The 22,687-nt window shown below is 32.8% G+C and overlaps 1 protein-coding gene across 1 annotated transcript; it reads right to left on the bottom strand.

The window, feature by feature from the left end:
* Nucleotides 1-10,680: 10,680 nt before the first annotated feature.
* Nucleotides 10,681-11,495, bottom strand: LOC149487209 (uncharacterized). Its single transcript, XM_089697127.1, has 2 exons — nucleotides 11,304-11,495; nucleotides 10,681-11,206 (listed from the first exon to the last, which is right to left on the bottom strand). The coding sequence occupies exon 2, from the start codon at nucleotides 11,191-11,193 to the stop codon at nucleotides 10,849-10,851; it is 345 nt and encodes a 114-aa protein (XP_089553253.1). The 5' UTR covers nucleotides 11,194-11,206; nucleotides 11,304-11,495; the 3' UTR covers nucleotides 10,681-10,848.
* Nucleotides 11,496-22,687: the final 11,192 nt, after the last annotated feature.

The following is a 22,687-nucleotide window of genomic DNA, read 5'->3' as shown; positions in this document are numbered from 1 at the left end:
TATTAAAACAAGCCTTTATTATATCAAATGCAATTAACGCAAATGAAAGAAATGAAACACTACACAACTCATTACAAGAACGACGCACGTTAACAAACAGAAATTAGCTAAACCGTGACGTAGTGAGGTTTTTATAATCTACGATGAGTAAGACTTATTACATAACCCTCCACCGCTATGATGACTTGAACATATGTCAGGGGTCCACATTAGCCCGGCTAATTATCACACTTTGACAATAAGCCCCAACTTTCCTAATTGCTCGTTAGTATTTGATAGCGCTGAAGGGTTAGCTGTCATATTTTTGAAGTTTGCGGCTAAATTATCATCACTGTGATGTTGCCAGTTGGAAATTTATTTAACTTCATAGGAAAGGTAAATGGGAATGTACTTTGAAATATTGCAGTTCTATTCTTGATAGAATTCCCTCGCGAGAAAATATAAATTCATGTTTTTTAAAGTTTTTTTTGCTTCAATGTTGTTAATTTTTTATCTGGAAGTAACTAGTTGATGAGTGATCGAGTTTTTATTGGTAGTACAATGATTTCTTATTATTAATCTATTTTCTTTGATTATGTACCTATCGTAATAAATATGATGAGAAGGCCGGTACTGAAAGAAATATTTATATTTATCTCACCATAGTCGGATCTAAAAATAATAGTTTAAAAACGTTTAATCCGCTTCCTCATTAAGATGTATCGCGGCACAGATAACGGAGTTTGTACCTACTCCCACATATAGCTATACGACAAAGTTAGCAAGATATGTGGCGAAACAACTTCAGACGTAAATAAACACCAAATTCTACCCAGAGGCGCAGTAACACATTAGAATTTTAACTCCGCGCTTCTGTAACATTAACCAATTCCAATCACGACTAAGATCCGCATATTCCAAGTTCGTAGAAAGGGACGGAGGAGGTGTTGTACTAAATCAGAGAAGGATGGTCGTGAGTTTCTACATGGGTCTGACATAATGATATATTAATTTCTGTCGCGAGCTCCCATTGTTTTGGTAGGTATTTTACGATGTGACGCATGGTCATTATGTTTTCATAGTTCCATAAAGGCTTGAATTTCAATGGCGTCTGCTTGTCGTTTAGTGCTTTGTGCGTTTAATGATCGAGTTATATGCGATATGATGAATTGGGCGCTTATTTACTTGATATTTTGGGGGGTTTGTTGGGTAATCAGTAATTTTGTTTTGTATGGAAATGCTTCCGGATTATGTACCGCTATTTACGTTTACCTACATAAAGTTAAAGACCTTCTGAATGATCAGAGCTGCAATATTAAATGTGTACAAAATTCGACTTTTGTTATAACCTAACTTAAGATTGCAAACCTATGTGTTACCTACTACAGTCTACATCTTATAAAATACATTTTTAATTATACCTATCATTCATGTAACTTAATTACATTCGCATAACATCGTAATGCAATAACTAGGTAGGTAGGTACTCAATTTAACAGATATACCTAAGTAATTATAAACATCACTCACTATTGTCACATTATGTTCATTTATGAAGTGCGTTATCTTATATTAATTAATACAACATGTTATCCTTTATCTCTACAGCTTCACTGGCATGGAAAGCTTTAACATTGATATCCTTGTTTCTTCCCTTTCAATTTAGATTAACGATAATAATGATGCCATAGTTATCTATGGAATAAATACTACTGTTATAACCCTATCATGTTAAGGAATTAATAATTATATATTATATTATTAAGGAATAAGGAATTAAAAACAACTGCAAAGTGTCCGAAACGCCGGGATAGTAAATTAACATTATACTTAATTAATAAATCGCGTTTAAAATTATATACTTTTTAATTTTTAAATGTTTAATATTCGCGTTAAATCAAACACAAGAAGATATTATTAATATTTTTTTAAACTCTTATATGATTTTAGAACGCGTTTCCTAGATATTTTTAACAGTTACAACGTAAAAACGTATTTATATGTCAAGCAACTTAGTAAAAATTGTTCAACACAAAAGCCTAACATCAAAGCTCACACGAAACATAGAACGCAATTAACAAAGCGTTACAAAAACACATCAATGTACTAAAACAAGTACGTTTGTTAGTTGTATCAATACGCAAGCAAGCAGCGTCTCGCAGTGACACTTTGTCGAGTCACTTTTTAATTAGCGTATTTCTCTTTGTAGCGGTCTCTTGCAAATTAGCCTCTGATGTGAAGTACGCCGCAAAGCGAAGGCTGCCCTCTTTTCCGAGCTTTACAGTTGGCATTAGCAAATTACAGCTGTATCTGCTGTGATGTATGCTATTGGATCTTGATGTGTTTGGTAACTATTTGTTTGATATGCTCATAGGTATATCTTTTTGTGAGGTGTTATTATTAACGTAAATGGAGCAGTTGAAGATCTTTTCTCGCAATACCTTATTTTTAGAAACAAATCAATAATTATTGTGTAATATAAAAGAGAGAAAGAGAGAGCAAAAGGTTAGTTCCACATGATTAAAGCAAGTAGAAGAGTGCAGTTTTAGGTTCATTAATTTCGTCGTGTAATCGATCTATAAGTTAATTCAAAATCATATTATCTATATGCGAGGTATTTAACGTAAAGAAACTGTAAAGAATCCTTAATTATATGCACCCATGAAAAGTTTCAATGCAGACACACAAGCTATCCATTTTCCAGTTAAAATATACAAAAGACCCTCACTACTCAACAACTTAAGATGTTCATAATTGCTGGTTTTACAAGACTCCTGTGTGACCAAGAACAAGCCTTACAGTTTCAGCGATGGTCGGATCCGCTTTTAAAGATGAAATGTTTTGAATGAAAATGTTCAAGATTTGTGAATGCTATAATTGTTTGAGCGTCTTTGAAATGAAGCTATGCTAGGTTGTATACTTGAGAAACCTTTCTGTGGGTAATCGTTTCAGTAGCTGGGTCAAGAAATTGATTATACAAGAGTCTGTGAATGACGGTCTGTATTTTAGCCCAGCATTGTTTAATGACGTTATTGTTTAATGAAACCATTGTAAAAGGAGTTCACAATACAAATAACTGTAAGAAGTGTCTATAGTGGTTAATATTTAACAAAACGCATTAGACTGTGAAGTGATATGTTTTAAATATAAAGCTCTAACTTCATAAAATGCTCGCAATGAATAAAAATAAGCAAAACCTTAATAATACATAATTTTCATTGAAGGTATTATATTCCTCAATCGTTACACCACCAGACTATTTTCATTCCAATAATAATATTTTTAGATACAAATTTAAATCTATACACATCAAGATTATAATTATTTTAACAAATCCCTACTACTTCTTCGTATAAATTCTCATTCACTATTAATTTTCTGTTAAATGAGTTATGAACTATAAAACTTAAGATACCAATGATCCAGAAACTACAGAATCCATTCACAAAAACACAAAACGAACCCAACAATCGGCATATACCAGCTTATTATAATCGTAACAAGGTATTCAAGATGTCTAAAGGAAATGATGTGCAGTCTGTAATGAGCCTCCGATGTGTTGAATGTAGCTGCAGCGTTACAGACACAACAAAAGGCTTGCTTCATGATTTTCAAAGGAAAAATACGGCTCTAATACAACGCTATGGAAACTTGATCGTAATGATGTTCCGTTGTTAGTTTGTTCGCGGAATGTAGAGCTTTTATTGTGTTCTTGTAAAGAACGACTTTTAATGGGTAATACTTATTGTGACTGACTCGGTTTTGTGGTAACATGTGCCCACATCTATAATGACTGTAAGAACATTACAAGGCACAGGATTTATGATTACAAAATGATACATTTTTTTTATTTAGAGGAAAATGCACGTCGAGTATATTACGGAGTGTATTCGGTGCCATTATTCTATCACAATTAAAAATTATATCTTCATTCTATCCATCCATTTATAGCAGTTTAAACATAATATGGCATATTTGAAAAATTTATCCGCACAAAAATCTTGGTGCAGATTAATTTCGGGTATAGAATTTGTTTAGTAAACGGTTGAAATTAGTATGTACCTACCGACTAAATCAGTATTCATCGTACCTACATTATATCTACTAAGTAGTAGTATTTACATCCTGGTAGATAGATAGCTTAAGAACTTTTTTCATGTAATGGTAGATATCATTATTCCTCTAAAAGCAAATTAATTCAATCGTACATGTTAAAAATTATCGTTACTTTTTTAAACCAGATTTTGTGTATTTAAGTTTATAAATAAAAAAGATGGAAACCTTATTTTTACCTCAAATTTTATATTTTTAAAGCAAAAATGAAATATTGTATGTGTTGTATTTCAGAATCACGTATTGTCGCGGCGAATGGGGAAAGCATCAAGAATTAAAAGCCTTTTAATGACAGCCTGCCCGGAGCCATCGGCTTTGGATGGTTTCATACAACAGGAACAGTTTTAACATATTTAAATTGTGTTTGAAATAATTTCGATGTTTGCGATTATAATTTAAATGTAATATCAATATGCTTATTATATCAACATGTAACGCATGCCTCTACAATTTTCACAGCAGTAAAACACTTCAAAACTTGAAATTATTGTTAAAAATATTATAACGAACTGTTATAGATAGTGTTTTTTTTGATATTAAGTCATAGATAGAGGTATTATAATGTTTTATATTATGAAGTTATTTTTAAAATTGTACTATTTATTGCGTTAAAATATTATCTTTGGCATTCGGCTAATCTAAAATCTAGGCATTAAATTTCTTAATGTATATATCTATTAAATAATTTATTTCAAATTGACTAGATAATTTATTAATTTGTAATTTGTTAAAAAGTAGAGATGCAAATAGCATTTTATGTCTTAGTTTTATTTATGCTTAACAATTAATGTACCTGAGTATTTCATAAGTCATATTGAAATAATCAATGAAAATTATATACCATTTCATATCATCGATATTTAAATAAAAAATGATATAAAAATAATTGTAAAATAGCTGTGTTTTACCTGAAAATAAAACACATATTAAATACTTACCTATATTTGAAGCTTACTTATTGAGAAGGCACCTAGCTTTTTCCGCCTATTTTTCCCTCTCTTTCCGTTGTATATATGCTATCTCTCTCGCACACCTCTCCACCAGGTGGCGGGGCGCTCGATAATGTGCGGGCGCTGGATGTTTTTCATTGAGTCGAAATCCACAACAGGTGGACGTTAAGTGTAAGCTTCAAATATAGGTAAGTATTTAATATGTGTTTTATTTTCAGGTAAAACACAGCTATTAAACACTTGACCGTAATTTGAAGCTTACTTATTGAGACCCGTTTGTTACCCACCTGGTGTAGAATATATGGACGCCAATGTGAATTTGAAAACATAAGTAATTACTTATTTCTTTATTTGAAAGAGTAAGGTGTGCAGATAGCATACCTACCAATAAATCACACAAATTTTTATATTATATAATATATTAACAATCCCAGATGAAAAGTTAATCAAATAAGAACCAAAAAGTTAATCAAATAAGAACCAAAAAGTTAGTCATAATGATTAAAAGTATTAGAACTTATGAGATTGGTTCAAGTGTACCTTAGCTGTTAACCTTCTGGGCTTGAAAAGTTAAAGTTACTACAATTTCCACTATCTTTAGCGTAAATCTGCGAAAGCGCCAGTAACGACTTTCAATTAAGCATTTAGAGGTTACTTACAAAATGAAGCAAAAACTGATCCCGACGAGGCAAAAATACCTCAAACTCAAACCTTTATTTATTCAATTAGAACTCTGCAGAAGCACAATTGAATCATCTTAACATAAAATTACCACCTGTCTCAACTCACACAGTTTTAACCCAACCTGCTACAAGCAGACAAGAAGAGACCTTGGTCCTTACTTTTGGGGTCAGAAATAAATTTAAAAAGGTCACCCCTTGAATAAGGCAATAAAATATCAAAACAGGTAAACGGTTTTAATTATAATACAGATTTTTAACATCCAACCAAACCGTGCGATATCTATTAATGTTTAGAGCCAACGCCACCGATCATAATCTAAACATGGCTAGTACTTTCAGTACAATGCATGAATTATTTATTTAAAACTGATAGGTCATAAACTCTGTACTGAAAACAAATATACTGAACTCAAGAGACTAAAATGATAAGGAGCTTATCTGTGTCCCAAAACTGCAATTACCACAGCCAAGTAAGTACGTTACTTCTAAACAATTCGGTTTTAAGATATAATTATGATTTACATCAGAACTTATATACCGAAAGCCTCGGGACTACATAACGTGACTTATTTATAATAATAGTGTTTGTACATAACACTAGGCAGTCAACAGCTATATGAACGTCAGATAGGAAAAGAGCCTTTATCCAGTCAGTAACAAAGGATTTTAACTATAGGTACTTATTCTAAAACAAACAACTACTACTAGCTACTCCGTATGTCTTTTGGGTAGACGGAGGCAAATAGGGTTTTTATTCCAACTATATCATTTGATATTTTGAAAATGTACTCCGCATTTTCATACCGTCAGAGTCATTTTGCAGATTATAGTGGTGCGGCACTGAACACTGTCTATTAGGTGGCTGGTGCTGCTGACCGGGCCTTCAGTTCCGCTTTCCAGAATACCTTCACCCTTCTAGGTGCTACTACTACTGAAATAGCGGTACTGTATCGCGTCGTTCAGGTCTCTAACTGACAGGATTTCTCATATTATTGTAACAACCCTCGCTCGTTCTAACGAGAACAAATTATCGCCAAGGAATTCTGCTGCAGGATAATTGCAAGAGAGATTATAAGCTTAACTATGCATTATTATGTTCAGGAATATGGTAGATTTTGAATACTATCGTCGTCTGAAAGTATCTCCTTTCGATCAACTTCATTAAGGATGCAGATCTGATCCCATCTTTGTTCCGTAGGAATGCTTCGACAGTCTAAACGTTACACTGGACAAAGAAAATTGCCCTAAATATAGTCGGTTGTTCCAACATCCGTAATATGGCTAGCCTACCTTGCTAGCCCTTGATTGTAACTGCTACCAATGGAGGCATTGGTCTTGTGTTGTCCACAGTTGTGCGAGTGCAAAAATGAAGAACTGAGCTCGTGAGGAGCTATGTCAAATGAATCTGTGTTAAGATTATGACAGTATATGACAGTCGGCTGTGGATGCGAAGACAGGACATTACTTTATTCATCCGTAAACACGCGAGGCAGCCACGGACAGCGATATAGCAAGAACTAAACTAGCAAAGTTTAGTTCGCTTACCAGACTTTGTCATGTTTTAAATGCAGTAGGTATATCCTCTGTATAGCATTGCATTTATGACTATTGATAAACTTAATTCACCCGTAAACACGAGAAGCAGGCACGGATAGCGATATAGCAAGAACTAAACCAGCAAAGTTTAGTTCGCTTACCAGACTTATATTTTAAAAGCCGTATAGTCTGTACTGCATTTCATTTATTGCCCCCCCCCCCTCAAAGCAAAGAAATGAGAAGTCATTTGGCAGAGCTTTCTCGTTAAGGGTAGGGGTTCCAAGTAATATCTAATAATAAGAGGGTTTTGTTTGGAAAGATTGACTTTCCGTTATTTATCCTCTATCCTATGTAACTCAACAGTCAGTATTCTCAGCATTCGTTGAGTACTTAAACGTTTTACGTTAATAGTTGTATATAACTTTATTATACAATATAATAATCCTGGTGGGATGACAAGAAACTTGTCTAACAAACGATTATCCTAATCCCTCAGCGATTTATTGTTTGAGCCCTGAAGAAAAATCTCATGGGTGCAATAATGAGGTTTAAATGGGTTGAAAAAACGAGTCAAATAAATTGCCTACAAGACCGGGCAACTAAAATAGGCCTATGAGAGGTCAACTATACGTAATCAATCGTCATTTGTTACATTCAATCGCTTTGCGATTAAAAAATCTCTTCCGATGTTTTTACATGAAAATTGGTCGGCTAGTGCCATTGAATTACGATACCAAACATACCGTTGACACAAGGCTTGGTGACAATCCTCGAAACCACCGCCACAAATCATCTGCGAGATGATATTTGATCCGACTCGCCTTCCTTTGTTGTGAATAGGCTTTGCATTGGTAAATACGATTTGTTCAATTCCAATTTCCATAATTGGTAAACCAATGGTGGTTTCCTGATTCCTGAAGCGTAAACTTTTAGGATACGAAGTATCAATTTCATGCGCCCATTATTTAACGTCTCTAACCTTTATTGTATTTATTAGGTCATATTACTATACTACCCACTGTGAAGTAGATTTCAAAACCTTTTTCTACCTACCTTAGAAGAGTGAAGATCCGATACGGTCATATCCAAAACTTCTTTCGTTGGTCCTCGTTGACGAAAGCAAATATCTTTGATCATTTTAATGATCAATCCTTTGTATATTTGCACCAATCGCCATCAAAGCCCCGCGAGGGCTGATATATTCCCCGTGGAGACGGTTGCTATCAAAGCCCCGCGAGGGCTGATATATATTTGCACCATGTCTCCGTGAGGTACTGTTGTAATCAAAGCCCCGCGAGGGCTGATATATATTTGCACCATGTCTCCGTGAGGTACTGTTGTAATCAAAGCCCCGCGAGGGCTGATATATATTTGCACCATTTCTCCGTGAGGGACGGTTGTAATCAAAGCCCCGCGAGGGCTGATATATATTTGCACAATCTTTTCCGTGAGGGACGGTTGTAATCAAAGCCCCGCGAGGGCCGATATATATTTGCACCATTTCCCTGCGAGCGACAGCTGCGCGAGGGATGTTTGTAACTAGAAATAAGTAGGGCCTGCCAAAAAATGCTTAAGAGACACCCTGCGAGGGTGGATTTGACCTGGCTAACCCCTGCGAGGAGTAGTGGCCACATTTATGTATTCTGCTTCGAGCAAGAATACACCTTAGTGCTAATATAAAATTAGCAGTAAATAATCATTTAAATAATATAGCAATTAACAAGGTCCTTTAACTTATTTTCCAATGTTAGCGACATTTAATAAATTCATAATTCAAATCAATTCACTAAATTTTAAAATGAACTTCGATTCATATTTATTTTTGTTCATGCAATCAATGTAACATTTAGTTGCTTTATATCCGTTAACATTCCTTACGAACGCAACCATACCGTCGTAGGACGTTATATTTAATTGCACAAAAAAAAATCTCCACTCACCCTCAATTTTTTACTTTTTGTCAAAGTGTACAAGTTTATAATATTATTCTAAAACGTTAGAAGTGAATTGTAAATCCTTTGAAATAAATGTATCTAAATCTAATTTATATTAAGGTATCTCGATAATTATTATACGATAACCCTTTCAGCACAAGTTCAGTAAACCAAAGAATTTAATTGTAAAATTTTGGTACTTACTCGTTTTAACAAAAAAGTTGCATCATTTGAACATAGGAAACGTAATTTTCAATCAAATTAGCCGTGTGTAATATGTCTATTTTCACATAAAAACGGATCAGAATAATACTCATAAAAGGACACGTATAGACTACGGATAGTTTTGAATGTGTGGAACATTCATGGTACGTATCTACTATACATGAGCGAATTCCATAATTATTCAGTTGAGCGGTAACTCCCGTACGATTTATAAAATAATATCACAACATGTTCTGACATGTCGTGACTTCTTGGAGCTGACTCATCTCGTTCGATAATTTTTAGTAATAAACTATGATAGGAATTCCGAACCGTTCCTAGCGATAACGACAATGTAATAAAGTCCACGTGTTTTCCACGAAAAATTCACTTGTAACATTGTAATAAAAACACATATTAAAAATGAAATAAAATATTAAAAATATCTATATACAAGAGAGGGTATTTGATATATCTAGTAATATCAAATAATCACAAAAGTAATATTAACGATTCGAGTAAAGCCGAACGGTAACACCGTTAAAATAGCTTTACTCACAGTATTAAAAATTCAAATATTAATTAGTACATATTGCATAATGAAATATTTCAAAAGAAAAGTTACTATTTCAAGTAAAATGTAACGGTGTATCGTTAATTTTAAATATCTTTATTCATGCTATTAAGTATTTAAGCATATTGAAAAATAAACTATTGCTGAAGGATTCATTAAAAACCTCAGCATTTTAACCCGGCGTCTGTATGGTAGAAAATTGTTACACCGACTGTCAAGTGGGTCAAAATTACCCTGAAATGTAGAAGCCTTTATTTTGTTGAACTTCAAATATATAATAAATATATGAGTATATTTTAGTTAGAGCACTAATTTTAAGGTTTTGCAGCAGAAATAAACGGCAATTTAACTAATCGTAGCATCTTTGTTTGAGTTATGAAAAAACATACAAAAATAATCAACAAAAATAGACATCCTCAGTCTCGTTACTATAAAATAACATAAATGTTCACTTATAATCTTACAATTATCGTTTTGGTGTAGTTGAAAACGAGATCTTTCAAACTTAAATCAAAATAAAAATAAAACAGTCCTAAGTTAGTCTCATTCTTGCAACATATCACAGCACTCTTTGCAGTACGGAACAATATGTTCGGGACTGCATGAAACTGAAATAAACTTGTGACAGTTTGTGCATGTATGCGTCGTTTTGCGATCTTTTTTGGCTGGGCAAACTTGACACCTTTTCCGCACACCTTGTACTTTTGCAGGTGGCTCCTCAGATGGTTCTCCAAGAAAATCTCTGATTCTCTTTCGCGTTTCTCTCGGCAACTGCACGACGTCTTGGCGAGTATTCAAGTGGTTATTTACGAGAGCAAGGCCTAACTTTTTGAGGAATTGGCGCCGTTTTACAATTTGATTATTATTTTTATTCTTCAGCAATCTATTTCTGATAAAGCCGACTTGGCTTGTGGCTGTACTCCTGGAGGCACTGTAATAATATTTTCCATTCTTGTACGTCTATTTTGACGAAAAGGTTGCTTTTGCCACTTAGTTCCGTCTTTGCCATCATAATATTGTGATCTTTGTACCTGTAGTTCACTTAGAGGTGTATCATCTTCGTCACTGCTAGAAGGCGCCTGTTCTGTGTCAGTCTCTTGACATTGAACACTGACACGATCCTGATCTTCCTCGCTTTCTGACGAAATTCCACTTTTCTCTGAATCAGATTGCTCTAAAATTGCTAAAATACGCTGCCGCTCACATTCATCACGATCCATTTTAAATTATAACCTACAAATAACAGAATACGGAAATTATAATCTTTTTACACTAACTACTAAAATGGCGCAAAATTGTTACATTGACTGTATAGTTGGGTCATATTTACCTTTTTGACGTTTGCGCACGTGTAACTCCCGGTGCAGTCGCACGACAACTAAACTGTGGCATAAAACAAGAAAGGTGATGTCTTAACTCCAGCTACTGAGAAGTACGGCAACGTCGCGTTCGATTCTTAAAAGATACAAACAATTGAAAATTGCGCGGGTCATATTGACCCAACCATACAGACGCCGGGTTAAATAAAGTCCAACGATTATACCGTTGACTTTAAAGATTTTTACTCATTTTTAAGTAAAATATCATAAGAATAGATTAAAAATAACTCACTGTACCGATCCGACGGGATACACTTTTTAACACTTTTAGCACTTGCTTTAAGCAATACTTAATACTTAATAGCACCAAGGTTGTAGTCTTGTAGACAACCTTCTCGCGGCGGAAGCTAGACGCCAATGAAAAACATCCAGCGCCCGCACATTATCGAGCGCCCCGCCACCTGGTGGAGAGGTGTGCGAGAGAGATAGCATATATACAACGGAAAGAGAGGGAAAAATAGGCGGAAAAAGCTAGGTGCCTTCTCAATAAGTAAGCTTCAAATTACGGTCAAGTGTTTAATAGCATAATTTATTAAGTTTTTTATTTATTTTTAATTTTCTTATCGCACTCTCGCATACTCCGTCCCTCTGAGTGCTGCAGGCTTCTTAAACCATAGATGTTTTATCGGCGTACAATGCTGTATAGCTGGCAATCGATTGTAAACAATTATTCTTTAAACCGTTGTATGTTGCATTATTACGGAAGCTCTATATTGCTTCTATATGTATTTCAAAAGCTCTATATAGCTTTCGATATATTTCATATCAAGGTATTTTCGAACTTTTTAGGACGATGTACCTATTATTTGTGTGTCTGTTTATACATAGATATAAAAATGTAATTATTAATAATGAATTGTTAATAATCATGTGTTTTTAAATTATTAAAAAAAGTTAAAATTATTACATATTTTAAAGTTGGCTTCTTTAAAATTTTTTCGTATTATGTTATCGTTTATTCAACTACTTTTCTAGTTTTTTTTTAAAGTGTATGAATGTGGATAATACATTTATAGGTATTTGCACCATAAGTATGTATATACCTAGATGAATAAAAATTATATAAAATTTTAAACGTAATTATAAAAGTTTATTCTCTGTAAGCATACCTATTAATAAGCTGTTGTTAAAAGGTATAAAAAAACAATGTAAATGTAACCTCCCCGAAAGTTAAAAAAAGGGAATTTCGCGAACACCAAACAGGCGAGATGACAAACAAAACAGATCTAATTAGGATCTAAGGAATGCTAAAAGAGGTTGCGGTACAATTGAAATGATCCAACATTAATTGGCACATCGCCACGTGACGGTACAATCAAAAGCGAAAGAGGTACAATCGGGAAAAAAGTGGCAATTCCACGACCACTCAGTGTTGTAGCATTGCGCTAATTAAGGTCCCACAATCAAGGTACGATACATTTTTAGGATTCCGTGTTGTGATTAGTTGCGATGGCAAATGGAAAGGTAGGTAACTATTTTAATAATTCAAAGCATTTCATACCTATTTACCTAAATAAATCACATAACTGCGAAGGTTTCATTAATGTTTTTAAAAAGAAAAATCGACACGGCCGTGTCATAAATTAAAACCCATGTAGTTTACCAAATAGTGGATAGTTTAAAACTAAATTATATATTTAATATCAGTCAATATGGCCTAAAAAAACTCTTAACAGACAAGAAACAAAAATTTTATATGACAAATTCCAGGGTAAGTCCTTGCTACTAAATACATTTTATGGTATCTATATGGTATCTACGTAGAGATAAACTACGATAACATGGCGCGCCCCTCCAAAATTCAAAACGTTTGAAAGTATTTGTGAAGTTCATAATAAATAATATAATATAATAATAAAAATTAATAATTTAATTATTATATTATTATAAATAATAATAATATACTATTTAAATATTTGTATTTCACTACACACATTGAAACAGTAATTTGGAGGGGCGCGCCATGTTATCGTAGTTTATCTCTATATATATATTCATAAGCATAGTCTCTATTAATATGAGCATTTATATTTTGTTAGACATTTTGGTTCCTGGAAAGCACGTTTCTAGCTAGCTACACAATTATTTTCACACTCCACACATCTTCAAAAATAATACAGACGAATATCATACAGAACCTTATTTAGCTCAGATGCAATAGTGACGATTGCTTTTTTTGTTAGCACCAGTATCAAAAGGCTTCTAATTGGTAATTTACACTGCGCGCATAAGGCTGCACTCGTGAAAGCACTCGATGTCGCCATTTTTTATTTCAATCGCAGACAACACGTACGAATGGTTAATCATAGATGTTTTATTATTGAATTATTGCAGGCGTGACATTTCACATGACGTTTCAATGGGAGTTCTTCAATTATCAATTTGCTCACCGATTTAACTAGAACAATTGGCGTTTTTAATTGGTTACGCTGGGGGGTAAAATATAACTTGGAAATTGTAAAAATGTTGTTAGTTACGGAAAGTACTTGGTGATAATTACGTATTCGTTGGAGTTGTTGTTCGTCAATTATGTTCTATAGTGTTTATTGATAACCTAACGATTCATAGATTACCTACATTATCGAGTCCTTACAGTCAGTACTACAATAATTAACCCTTAAATGATTAATTTATAATTATTAATTTATAATTATATAGGTAGGTATAAAGTACATAACACGGAATTAAACTAAAACCTTAACCAAACAAAAAGCATTTATCAGAAAAGAAGAAAGAACGCATTTATCAGAAAATACATCTAACATGTCTAATTGATAAAGGCAATCATTATTCAAATGTAACAAGAAACTTCAAAGGCATCCTCTGACAAAGACTCGGCCTCAGCTGGACTTACTGAAGCATGTATACTTACTAATTTATATTTATTGTGTACAATTGAATAGTCTAGCCGGATTTGCACGTTGTATTGCATATTTGCAATAAAATGTACGTATGTACAGGGCATTTCGGTATGTAGTTCATCACTGCAAGCATTTTTGTTCATAATAACTGTGATTATACAATAACAAAAGTTATTAGGATAAATGCAGTAAAATTCACATTATTACAATTTTATTTATGTATTAAAATAATGAAAATACCTACCTAGAGTTAATTTACGTATCCATAAATGCACCTATAAATAATAACAATATTTGTACCTTCCATTAAAAACCCACAAAATTGATCGATGCTATCTAAGCTACAGCACGCCGTCAACAACAATTATTTCGTACAACAATTTGTCATGTTACCCCAGCGTTTTAGTGTTGACAAAACTTTATTACCGAAAATTTGACTACATTACATCAATATTTTTTGTACGAGCCCACCGCGACGGTCAAAAGAATGATCTAGTTTTAACCCTAAAATGCGTACCTTCAATGGAAACGAGTAATACCGGTTTTTGGGATTATTCGACCCATGTTAATTTCATTATTGTTGATCGAATTTCGTGTTTGTGCGTAAAGTAATGACCCTTTATGAAGAACGAATAAAAAAAAATATATTGCTCTATATTTATTTTACTAGAGATTACTTTTGTAAGTTCTAATTATAGTTCTATCGCATACATTCACAATAGGTACCATATTTTTCATTACTATCACTATAAAGTTACGATAATACCGATATTTGATTAAAATATTCCTATAAATCAATACACGTCATGTTAACTGAGAATTAAGTACTTACAGCAGAATTGGAATTTAATAAAGTAAATAATTATAACATAGATATTATTCAAATGCCTACAGAAAAATAAATTTTGTAAGTAGGTATATAATTAGTGAAAGTTAAAATTCAATTATTTAACTCTGGTATCTGTTATATTTTCAAAATTAAAATCAGTAAGCATTAATTCTATTAGGGTATCATTTAAGCTATCACCAATTTAATTAGTTTTGTGTTTCTTAAATAATAGGGTTTGTCCTCAAAATAGTAGATCTGTCACCAAAATGTAGTCACCAAACAATGCAAAATCAGTTCCACAATAAATCACCTAAAATCCTGAGATATAAGGTCTAGTACCAAATAAATGTTTTTGTATGTATTATAATAGGTGTGTCCTATTATGTATTTAAGCAAACTAATTTAAAGAGATCACCAATAAATCATATTATTATGTTACTAGAAAATTGCATTAAGTTCAAATAAAAAATTAGGGTTGTCATCATCGTTTCAACCAAAAGATTCTGCTACTTAACTAGACTCCCAAGGTTCTAAATTTCCACTGGTAGTATAAATTATATTTAAATAATTTTTTTAGCAGAGTAAGTAGTAAATAAAACAATTATTAAAGTCAAAATAATCAATATTTATTGTTTAAAATAATTACCACTGAACAATCAGCGCTGGTTTAAAATAGCTGGCTTATGGCTAGCAGAATAGTAGATAAAACACTTAATTAAAGTTAAAATAATCAATTTTTAAAGCGCGCCAATTTGTCTCCGCCCCTTTGATCATTATTTCATTAAATTTATAAATTGATATATTAAATTGGTAACGAATACTATTAATTTAATATCTGAACGAAATAAAATGTTACTACTGTATTGGTGACAAAATATCAAATAAAAAGGAGTCGCAGTCAGGGATCGATAATCGATTTATTTGGTGACAGATCTACCATTCTGAGCACAGAGCTATTATTTAAGTAACAAAACTGTTATTAAAATAACGAAGTTAATATTCATGTAATGCAATATAATTTTATTGGTTATCGATCTCTTATTTTACACATATATTAACATTAATTTGATAATTTATACCTGGGAACAATTTTTGTTTATCTGAGAACGAAAATATTTCGTGGTGATAGATCTATTTATTAGGTGATACAACTTGATGACAAATATAAATTTTGGTGATAGAAAATATAGTTCCCATTCTATTATACCTATCGGCCACATACCTAAAGTCTGGCAGGAAGAATGGCAACTCCAGTACAATCCCCCTTAATTTACTCACTAGCCTGTAAATATACTCTGTGATAAATTCCTCTCAACCGCAGCATTAAAACAAAACAGCGTAGCTTTTAAGTCTTCAGTAAAATAAGTACACTGGCAGCACTCAACCATCGACACACGGAACGATATTAAAAATTCAAAATTAGAATACGGTAAAACAATAGCCAACATTCGTTCACTTTGCAGACGCAGTCCGTCTAGAACAATGGTGACCCATTGTTAGCACGTCCATTTTGAATGAACAATATGGCGGGCGTTCCGAATTCGAAACAAACACGGTTTGAAACAATGCTCTCTAATCTCTGAAAGGGTTAAATGCACACTATTGGTCAACTCAGCTCCCTTCGAAATATGAATTGTCCGTGCTGTTAGCAAGTATTCGCGCTCTTTTAATTGTTTAAAACTAAAATGGCGGTCTTTATTTTAATTTTTAAGACGCTTGAATTGCCCGTTCTACCTCATAATAATTGTACGACGGTAAGAGTGATCCTTTTTGTGTACCGCTGTAAAGTTACTTTAGTGTGCTGGAAACTGGAAATTGATATCTACTGTTTATATTGTTTTGTGTACATATTTAAAATGATTAATTTGTACACGTAAATAAATACATTATATAGATAATAATTTACTGGTATACATTTTTACTTGAGTTAAATCATATTTTTTGGGTATTCTTAAATATAAAAGATCTAAATTGTATCTATTTTAGCGACATAATTTCCCTCACCAATAAAAATATAGAAAAGTTAATTTAAAAATAATGACATCAAAGTAAAACTCGTTAAATGTTTCAAATAGAGGTGTTGTTTTAATTACATTATCAGGCGAGCACACGCGACCCTTCTCAGGATGAAAGACATTCAAATAATAGAGTTTAGAGAAAAGTAGATATTGTACAGTCACCCTGTGGAAATGATGCGTCAGTTTAATTTATGTACGCAAAAGTGTCCCTTATATACGTGTAAAAAGGGCCTGTTATGGGATAAAAGAAAGTATTTTTATGATTTACCTATATTGTGTGTTCGTGTGGAATGCAGTTGCTTATAAATTACTTTGGGTTACAGGAAATTAAAATTTAGTTTTCAGGACAATTTATTTTGCGTTAACATACACGCATAACCTTTTATTATTATGAATAGAGAAACTTAAAGTTTTTCATTTTTCTTGATATCATTTTTAGCAAAATTCTGATGTAAAAAACATTTCGAATTGTCTGTAAAAAATGTGAAGTTGTACAAAAAATGACGCTCACATAGTAGCGACATACATAAACACTTTAATTATTAATATCTACATACCTACTTGACAATGTTAAGTATTCTGTATTAACTTAACATCCTTGGTTAAAACTTATTGTGGTATTAACCACAGAATACCTACTTAATAGCTAACGCTACAAATACACATCCAAAATTTGACAGTAATACTAGGCAGATAACATTAAAATAATTTTAAGAATTTATTTGTATGCCAGCACAATAAAGTGTTAATAAATAAATAAATAAATAAATAAGTACCTAGTATCATATGCAATAAATAACTCTACGTGCTGATGCTGAAGAATATTTAAGCAAAAAAATATCAACCCAGCATCACCGTCCTTACGCAGATATTCCGCTGAAAATTTTCATGGTAACATTATATCCCTACATTAGGGCTAAGTGATAGCGTCACATTTGTTGGATTAATTCATCATCTCAATTGCTCGGCCAGACTGATGGCTCGCACCCCCGCCCGCCCACTCTATTTTACTATGTTTTTGGTATATAGGCTTTTTATTGAAAATATTTTGAAGTTTAAATAACAATAAGAAGAAGGAACGGTAGATTATTTTATTTATGTTTATTATAACTAATATAATTTATATATTTTGATAAACTAGTTCAGAACGTATAGGTATAAGATAATAGATATACTTACATTGAAAATATTATCAGAGGAATGATATTATGATACATAATTATTAAGTATAAACTTTTAGCTTAATGTAAATGTTAAGTCATAATAAGTAATTATATCGGTAACCATAGCAAATTGAAATACCCAATAATTAATGGATCGAAATCGTAATACAATTTTTATACAATAGTTCCCAAACTAACTCAAGAACAATTTAAAATACACATAATTACCATTAATATATGTTAACTAATACAAAGTTAATGCGAGATCCGAAATTACTTTTCAAGAAATCAGAGCAACCCTTGAATCTAATTACCAAGTCGCTATATCAATTTTAGCCAAGTCCCAACTTATTCGGCGCGCGTGAAAACTCGCACACATTGTTATTTGTGCCAAAAACTTTGGATACCGTAAAACATAGAACTTATTCAAAGGGCAAATCTGTGCTTAGTTGCGCTAGCGCCCTTTGCCCCAACCCCCTCCCCCTCCCTCCCTAGTCCCTCCACCCACCCTCCCGACAGGACAGCGAGTGTAAGGATAAATGGGAGGGCTGCCTCTTCGGTTAAGTGTAGATTTTCCGAATGCGGTGTTGATGATGGTTGCATAGTGATTGCGGTAAGTTATCGATGTTAGTTTTAGGTAAATATAATTTTTAATAGCGAAACTTATCTGCTGTGAATATATAAGATTGCGGTTCTATAGTTGCTTAATTTATTTAATTATAGTGTACCTAATTATATAAAAACAGTACGCACGATTACATTTATAAAAGAGAAGAAAAATACATACCCATTATGCATATAGCCGCGATTACCGCTTACGCTTCTGAACAAATACTTACTTATATTAAAATTATTTGGAACTAATTTGATAAACAGTAATTCATATCTTCATATCATCATATCTTCATATCATCAGTATTCATATCTAATTCATACTTATAATAATAACTCATATTATAAGATCTTATTCCAGCTTATGTCTAAATTAAGTCACCGATGATTAATGCGATAAAGTCAAATTGAAAATACTACGTAGGCATGTAGCTTTTAATATTCTAGTTGGCTATATTTACAATAAAAATAACAAACTTTTTTAGACAAATATGTAATTTTTAGTTGCTAAATCTAAAACATATTATTGCAAAATATCGACATCAAGTTAATTTAAATTTCATCGACATCCACGTCGCAACACTGCCCCCACAATTTCCCTAGACCGTTGGACAGCGAGGTTGTAAATACTCGTGTAAAATTGTCCACGTCCCACCCTAAAAGCCTTTTGTGTTACATATTTCTTTGTTATTTACCTTCCTGAATTACCAGCTATTACGGATTTAGATATGTTGAGTGATGCATTTTAAGTGAAGCGTTTTGTGAAGTGTAGGTATGTATGTATTTAGGTAATGGTAGTGATTAGGAATTTATGAAAATAATATTGTTACCTACATTCAATCAGAATGTTTTCAAATACTTTTGATTAAATAAATTATTGAGAACTTTAATGGTAAATATATGTCTAGATACATAGGTTAGGTACCTACATTATATTACCATTTAATTACGTTTATTAATATAGCTTAAGGACTATAAGTAGGTACATACAGACACTGTTTCTGGTAGATTGTAAAACTGAACCGAATATTTACTACCGATATTTTTTTTATGGAGTTCTTAAGAAATTAAAAAACATAACAGTATACTTTTCTTTTTTTGAGACCTAATAAACCAGATTAAAATTTAATAAAACCATCCCAAGGAACGTAACGACATGCACGCAATTCCAAGGGAGGACAGAATGCGAATATGTGAAACTATTTCGTGTTGTGTTCGAATCACGATTCCTGCGGGTTAATTGCGAGGCACAAATGAGTTGCGTTGGTTATGGCGGCCCGACACCTGCTGGAAGGGTGGTGGCACACTAAGAACCGCATAGCTTAAAGCTGGGGACTTTCATGTTTTTTAAGCAAAGATTGTAAGAGAAATCAATCACGAAATGGAACAGTTACATAATACTATGTCATAATCTCCTATATCATAATCCCAATCTATATAATTATTATGTGATAATATCTGGACTATTACGTTAGAACTGAATGCCTATATCACTTTCTGCTTGAATATGAAAGATACCTATTACCTTCGTCATTTTAATAAAATAATATAATGTTCGAACATATTACGTGTAACGTGTAAGTTATCAGGATGAAAATGAATGCTTCAGCTATTTTTGTTAGTGTTTGCAAGCTCAGTGCAAATCAAACCTTAGCACAAAATGTCTCCCTTTCACCTTCTACTTTCGCTTGGATAATCTTATTTTGTCACCGGCAAGGCGTTCTAATCTCTTTATCTGATGCTTTAAGGTCGAAATTACTTCAGCATACAGACAGGAGTTAAAATGTATTACCTTTTATTGTGATCCTCAACGCGGATTAAGAGAGCGCGCGGTTTTGAATTTTGATTCGGATTGTAGCAACTCGGCCATTCAAATTAGACCTCTCTCGGATTATTTGTTGGTCGTTTTCTAATCTGATTGTTGAGTTTGTTCGAGGCGGGGGAGGTCAGGTGAAGCTGGTCGGTCTATGCACACCTATTTTGTCTACGGCCGCGGTTACATTCAACAGAAAGGTCTTGAAATGAAGATCTTGAATGTAATGGACGTGATGTTGCTTAAGTTGTTAACGTTCTAGTTTTGTGTTTCAATTTTAATTTTAGGTTACCTTATTCAGGTTTCAAGTTGTTTCATGTAACTGGAATGAGATGACACAGTTTGTTTATCTTAATGTTATTATCAGTGTGGTGAATATAAACCCTTAATTTGAGTACTTGTACTAAGGGCTTTATAATTATTCCTACCTATAAGAAAATTTTCAAAACATTTTAAAGCAAATTTAATATCTTAATAGTCACTTTTTGTTACCAAACAGAAGTTTATTTTACCCTCCATTGGGTGAATGCGAATATTTTCTGTTAGGTATAAATAGATGTTATATCGTACTTGTAAAGCTTTTATTTATTATTCAGCTTCGTTTTAATACCTATAGGTATTAGGTATATTATTAATTTTCAGTTTATATTTAGAACTGGCGGTCCGCCCCGGCTTCGCCCGTGGTACATATTTACCTATGTTTTCTCTACATAAGAACCATCCTCGTACTTCAAGGAATATAATAAAAAAAATGATCGAAATCGGTTCAGCCGTTCACACGTCATGCCGTGACAACGCGAAACGGTATATATATAGATAGGATACTGGATAGATAGTGTCCGATATTGATGCATTATTAGATAGTACCAAAAATATCTACCTCAATAGATAATCTATATATGTATAAAACTCAAAGGTGACTGATATAGTGATCTATCAACGCACAGCCCAAACCACTGGACGTATCGGGCTGAAATTTGGCATACAGGTAGGTAGATGTTAGGACTTAGGACGTAAGCATCCGCTAAGAAAGGATTTCCCGAAATTCTTGCGGGAACGGGGAAAAACGGGGATGCACGTACAAAGTCGTGGGCGGAAGCTAGTGTTACATATGAATCTTTATTATGATGAAATAAAATGTAGATATAATTATTATTTATCTTATTTTATTCATGTATTTTCATAAATATTTACAGACAAGAAAGTGATCAGTGTTCTCAATCCTGTCATAGTGTTTCCATAGGAAAATTAAAATCTTCGATAAAATTTTTTTGTTTTTATGTGGTAAATAATTCAATTCTACATTTTTCAGGTTTGTTGAGGTTTCTAAACGAAGTCTATATAAGTAAGTTTTTGAGTTTAAACTTTAAAGGTACTAATTATGCTGAACAACTTATAGAGTCGTTTTCACCATTTGCTGATAATATCTTTGATAGCCTATTTGAAATTTTAGAACAAAATTAAAAAATATATATATATTTATCTTATATATAGGTAACTGACCGATAAGCTAAATAGGAACATATCTATCAGGAAGTTATTAAAGCTAAAAGTGGCAAGCAAAAACGAACACATTTATAGCAAAACGAAATACAGTAACGGCTTTGCTAAAAGCACAAAAATACATAACTCTATACCGGTTTGTAGCATCTAATATTTCTACTGGCCAGTTATTAGGGCATTTTAACCCTTCCCTGCTCCCCATATAGGCACTGACCTTTCTAACCCTTTCCCTGCTTTCTGTTAAATCTAACCCTGCGCGTGCTGTTTTTCTGTAATATTATTTATATTTATCAAAGTTGTTGACAGATTGTGGCATGTGATTTATTTCTATTTTTATAAATTTTATGTGTTATTCATTGATGTAGGTACGATATTTTTAATAAAAGTTTTTAAAATATTGTACCGTCTTTTATTTAGCCTTACCCAAACTTAAGTTAAATTTTATTAATTATACCTACCACTCTTGAAGATACCTACTCTAGAACTACCTACAGAATCCTATACAAAAATAGAAATGTTATCTACTATTATCCTGA

Source organism: Colias philodice, chromosome 7 (assembly GCF_061535455.1).
Source record: "Colias philodice isolate Cphi_HAF_F1 chromosome 7, ilColPhil1 Martin Lab GWU primary, whole genome shotgun sequence".
Lineage (NCBI taxonomy): Eukaryota > Metazoa > Arthropoda > Insecta > Lepidoptera > Pieridae > Colias > Colias philodice.
This window is presented reverse-complemented; position numbering and strand designations above follow the sequence as displayed.